A 5660-nucleotide genomic window follows, 5' to 3' on the forward strand; every position below is an offset into this window, starting at 1 on the left:
AAGATGTCGGAAAACTTTTCTTTGACGCATGCGCATTTGCATAAATGTCTACACACACACACACACACACTACACACAATAAAAAACATAGGAAATAGCAAGAGTGATTACAATAGTTCCTATTGCATTACATGCATAGGAACTAATAGTTCCTATTGCATTACATGCATAGGAACTAAAAATGTAATTAGGTCACAAATAAATCAATCTGGTTGACGCTGTTTGACAACTTTTAGCGTGTATTTTCCATTATCAACTGGATGAAAACATTTTTATACTGATAGTTATTGTTGGACAACTGTTGTCCAACAATAACTATCAGTATAAAAATGTTTTCATCCAGTTGTTCATTTGCTGCATTCATTCGTAATAAAACTTCCTGGACAGAATAATTAAAGAACCATGACGCATTATGCGGAGCACTATCACTACAATCACTATCTTGGTTCAATTAAAAAGGAAGTTAGGCACATCATCAATAAAAGTAAAATTTATTCCATATGAACACTTGCAACAGTGGCACACAAAATTATGATAGGATATCATTAAAAAATAGAACAGTATCAAAACATTTAGGGTATAAAAAAAGTGTCAAAAACATTGAGTAAACAGAAACCAGACTCATTTTCCACAATTCTATTCAAATTCCTGTTTGGATATGTCTCACGGAGCACAACTTAACTTGGTAATGAAGTAAAATTTATTGACTAAATAAATATACTAATTGTCTATTGAACATATAAATTGTAAATCATTTTTGTCATCATTTAATCAGTTCATGATTAAGCTAACTTTCTCTAGTTTTATGTAAATGTAGGAGTTAATCAGGTAAATGTTTGTATTCTCCTTGTTACCTATACTTTGGTTGTTTTATGTTTTAGTTCACTTGATCATGAGAATGTGTCCATGATGGAGCTGAAATGTCAATCCTTTTTAAAGTTAGTTTTTTGTATTACATAAAGTGGTATTAATTGATTTATTTATATTTTTATACAGTGTGATGTGATGTCAGGACCAATAGATGCAGAACACAAAGAAGGTTGTTATTATTTAATCAATATTCAAAGATAAATACATAAATACATAGTTGAATATTTTATTCATATTTTTATCATATCTGTAACCATAAAGATAACAAGCCATAGTTGCTATTGTTACAACATTTTAAAGTAAGATAACCATAGATTAACTTTATTAATTTAAAAATATAATCTCTAAGATTATTCAAAGAAAATTGTTTATTACTTTGAACACTGTTGCCATCATAGTTACATTATTTAGTGTTATCCTTATAGTATATTTTTTATAAAATCATCTTGTTACCAACCTTTAATAGTATTATTTAATCAGTATCATTCTAATGTGAGGGTCTCTTGTTGAAATGTTGATAATTGTGATCGACATGGATAAACTTATAATTGTCTGACTATTATTTTAAATACTGTTGCCTTCACATGATCACATGTTTATGTGATCATTACTTTCAAAATATTATCCTCTTTATATTGTTACCCAACTTTGCTAATATTTGAAATTATTTAATCAGTATCTAGCCAAGCACTTCCATCTGAAATTCAGGAAAGAGTTGTTGATAGAATTACTGGAAAGACCTCACAGGCCATTGATAATAAAGATATGACTTACATCTGGGACTTTGCTGGCCAGCAGCTGTACTACATCACACATCGAGTAAGTACTTATAACATTCTCTTTGTTTTAATTGCAATCGACACGATCCAGGTTAGAGATTCCTAGTGTAGGCCACAAGATTCCTCTTACAACACTGCTGCATTTTGACAAAGTCAACCATTTGGAAGGAATGAGATTTCTAAAAAGGCTTACAAAATGTCAATAGAAAAAGATAATTGAGATCATCATAAATGTAGAAAAATAGTTCTAGTTATTTTAACAGTATCGTGTATGTTTATTGAAACTTACTCCCTTGCCGATTATATGTAATTGAATCGCTTTTCAATAATTAAAAGATAATCTAGATCATCAATAAACTTAACTGTTTAATAATCGTTAACATATCAATTATCACATTTTACATTTTATTTTAGATATTCTTAACAAGCGAAGCAGTGTATGTGATTTTGTTCAATTTGCTGGAAAGTATGTACGAAAAAGGGAAGAAAAGAGTCTATAAGGGGGTAAATAGGTCAATTCTTATAATTTAAATAAATTTTTACAAAAAAAACCTTTTTTCTTTTTTTTTGTGGTTTTAATGAAATTAATAAGGAAAATATTAAATAATTTTAATGAATTGTATATTTTATATGATGATTGCATTATGTAAGTAATATATAAAATAATAATGTATATTTGATAAATATAAGATTTAATATCTGTTTTTAAAATTGTAAATACCGCTTTTATAGATTAGTTATTTTTTAATTATTTACTGTAGGCTTACAGTTTTGATAGTATGGTATTATGCTTGTTTCGTGTCTGTTTTTTGTTTGGTAGGAAAATAAAAAAAATCATATATATGCTGCGTAATGACATTGTTGAGTGCTGTATGTTAACTATTCTTGATGAATATCTTGTAATTTTTATTTCTGTTCAGGACAAAAATGTGATGACATACGATATGACAAATATACAGATCATCAAATACTGGATGAGGTTGATATATACATACGCTGTCCCAGTTGAGTCGCAACAGCAGCGGCTACAAGCCAAGAAACCTCAAATTGTGGTGGTTGGTACCCACAGTGAGAGCCTACCTGGGACCGATGATGAAAAGAAGGAGAAGGTAAAATGTAATCTGAACTTAATGACATAATTTATTAGTAACATGTGAACAATGTGTGATGCGTTTCTATATTTATTCAGATTGAAGAACAATTTGGAATAATATTTGAAGCAATCAAAGGCACTCCATATGAATGTCACGTGGTGAGGAAAATATATGCCATTGACAACAAATCTCAAATCCAAAGTGAGATGCTGACAACACTTAAACAAGATGTTGGTGGATTTTTGAAAGCAATGCCCAAAACCATCCCACTCAAATGGCTTGAATTCCAGCGTATATTGCAGGAGAATGGTAGGACAGCAGTGCGCATGACGCATGATGAGGTACGCTTTTATTATGTTGTTGTATATCGATTTATTGAAAAAATTGAATAAGATTCAGATCGAGACAAAGCCCACAGATAGATAAAACACATGAGAAGAGCAAGTATGCCTGACGACAAAGGGAGACTCAGGCAAAGAACAATAGTGTACAGGTCATGACTTTTATATAAAGGATGAAAAGAAATGTTTCAGTATTCACACCCTCACCACATACAATTTAATAGAATGCATTTCCCACTACTTTTTATCATTAAGCATCAAATACACAAGCACGTAAATTTACAAATTCACTCCTCCCTGCTATTGGCATATATCTGGTTAATTTACTTTGATTTTTATGTGAGTTACAAGAAATTCTTTTTCCAAGGTTCAACATATGGTGCATGTAACTACACCTAAATATAAAAATAAAATAGTTAAAATGTGTTAAAATAAAAGATACCATTGATTAGTTGACAGTATATAATAATATAATGTACGGTACATAAATATAGAATCTTACTTAATACACTTGATGATTGCAACTATCTCTTATGAATTGCATTGTTCAATCGGATTGCAAGAGGGAGAATTGAGTATCAAAAATATTCTATAAACATATCAAATAATATTGAAATCAATTGTCGTCATTTAGATCACTTGAAGTTTACTCATCGTCGCACTGATACTTGTTTAATTTATTTCCGAGGATTTGGGATGTTGTGCCTTCACATATTCGCGACAGTTTGTCGATTGGCCTTTCTCAATTTCTTGGTGCTTTAAAGGATCAATTCAAAAAATAAAATTTGTTGTGTGAGGGTTCCGATGGCGGATAATCTCGACTTCTTGATTTTAAATAATTTGAAGTTCCTCATTTTTCTGGGCTACTGCTGTCGCTGATACTTATTTTGCAGTTGCTGTTTGCTGCTATCAGTTATTGTTGTTCTCATGGAGTTTCCTGTTCTGCGCTGCTTTGTGCCTTGCCGTTTTAATCGTTTTTACTTCCAGAGAACAGAGATTTATTTATATATTTTACGTATCCTTAAATCAGTGGAGAAACTTTATACAGCAATTTAGTTTGCTTTTTGTTTATCCTGTCTCTGATATTTGGTATTGTTATTTCAGTATGTTTTGTTATCTGTTTGACGAAATAAATGAAATGAAAAATGAGTTGTTGTGACAAGAAGTTTTCTTTAGGCCAAACAAAATTAATTCTGTCTCAAGTCACTTGAAAAATTCAATGCAAAATGAGGTTTTTTTTAAAATTTTGTTTGTGTCTCATGTCACTTCCAGCTTTAAAAATTCAATGCGGAATGAGATATTTTTTTTTTGTCTCACATCAATTCTAGCTTCAAAAATTCAATGTGGAATGTTTTTTTCTTTTCTACAGCTCAATGCTGAAGCAGATAATCCCAACAGTGTAAAGTTAATGAACAATTTTGTTTTGTATTAAATTGTCACATTTTATTGTATATCTCTATTTTAAATATTCTCTTGTCAAAAACAAATTCATGTACTTGTGAATATGATAACACCATTTTAGAACCTATCAAGTTACATTTGCAGCTTCAACAATCCATATACATTTCAGGGGCAAACATTAGATTTGATTGGCTGATGGAACCATGCAAAAAGTTTGTTGCACCCCAAGTCATGTACTAAAAAGACCATATTGATCGCCGTAATGTTGAATACAAAGCCCTTCCTTGTTAATTCTTGTTGTTTACTGTCTCTAAAAATAAACAACTCGTGAACTTCGGGTAAAAATAGACAACACCATCCCTAAAGAAAACCGCACTGTGGGCTGACTGGATCATTGATTCACAGCGTGAAGACTCACATGTTCCACAGAGAGATAGACGCCACTTGCGCCATTGAAATTTATTGATAGACTCGCACAACAGTTATTTTCAACAACAAAAAATCAGAAAAAAAATTGTAAAATTTGAATATTCAATGCACAAACTATAACAATATTTTTTTTTTCATGTGTGCGACATGAAACAAAGAATTAATTTTGTTTGGCCTTAATGATGGAATAATGCATCCTGACTGAAGTTAATATATTTACTTAGAGTGTATCTTGTCATCTAATATACATTTAAATTTATTTTTTTAATAGATTTTTATACTTTCTACATTTTTATATATTTAGGTCTGTGCAGTTGCCACTAAATGCGGACTTTCTGTTAAGAATCTGATCCACACCCTAAACTACTTACATGATCTTGGAATCATTCTGTACTTTGAGAACAACAGACTACTGAAGCATACGGTGATAACAAACCCACGGAAGCTGATTGACATCTTCAAAAAAATTATCACTGTAGTGGAACCTCATGACAGCGAAAAGGTGAGTTAACAACAGTAGCGGCACCAGCGGGGAGGCAAGGGGCATAAGCTCCCTCATCGAACAAGTCAAGCACCCCCCACCTGCCGAGCTCATGGGCAGTTGTCACGTTAAGTTATGTGCTATGGTATTTTATGCCATTGTTGCATGTACAGGTGCCACGCACCATTGATATGTAAACTACTTGCAGTTAAAAGACCTTGGCTCTTTGTGATTCGGGTAGTGATTGAGTGCGGTAAAGGCTTGG

The 5660-nt window shown here is 31.6% G+C and overlaps 1 protein-coding gene across 1 annotated transcript in view; it reads left to right on the forward strand.

Moving 5' to 3' along the window:
- The window catches only part of LOC117116502, a 21521-nt gene that overhangs the window by 11174 nt on the left and 4687 nt on the right, over positions 1 to 5660 (forward strand). The window contains exons 9-14 of the mRNA XM_033260563.1: positions 997 to 1039; positions 1547 to 1689; positions 2064 to 2153; positions 2570 to 2758; positions 2839 to 3084; positions 5219 to 5416. Of these exons, the coding sequence (XP_033116454.1) occupies positions 997 to 1039; positions 1547 to 1689; positions 2064 to 2153; positions 2570 to 2758; positions 2839 to 3084; positions 5219 to 5416 (909 nt within the window). The remainder of the gene's footprint in view (positions 1 to 996; positions 1040 to 1546; positions 1690 to 2063; positions 2154 to 2569; positions 2759 to 2838; positions 3085 to 5218; positions 5417 to 5660) is intronic.

Source organism: Anneissia japonica, unplaced genomic scaffold (genome assembly GCF_011630105.1).
Source record: "Anneissia japonica isolate Jap-2015-1 unplaced genomic scaffold, ASM1163010v1 scaffold287791_len150076_cov109, whole genome shotgun sequence".
Taxonomy (NCBI): domain Eukaryota; kingdom Metazoa; phylum Echinodermata; class Crinoidea; order Comatulida; family Comatulidae; genus Anneissia; species Anneissia japonica.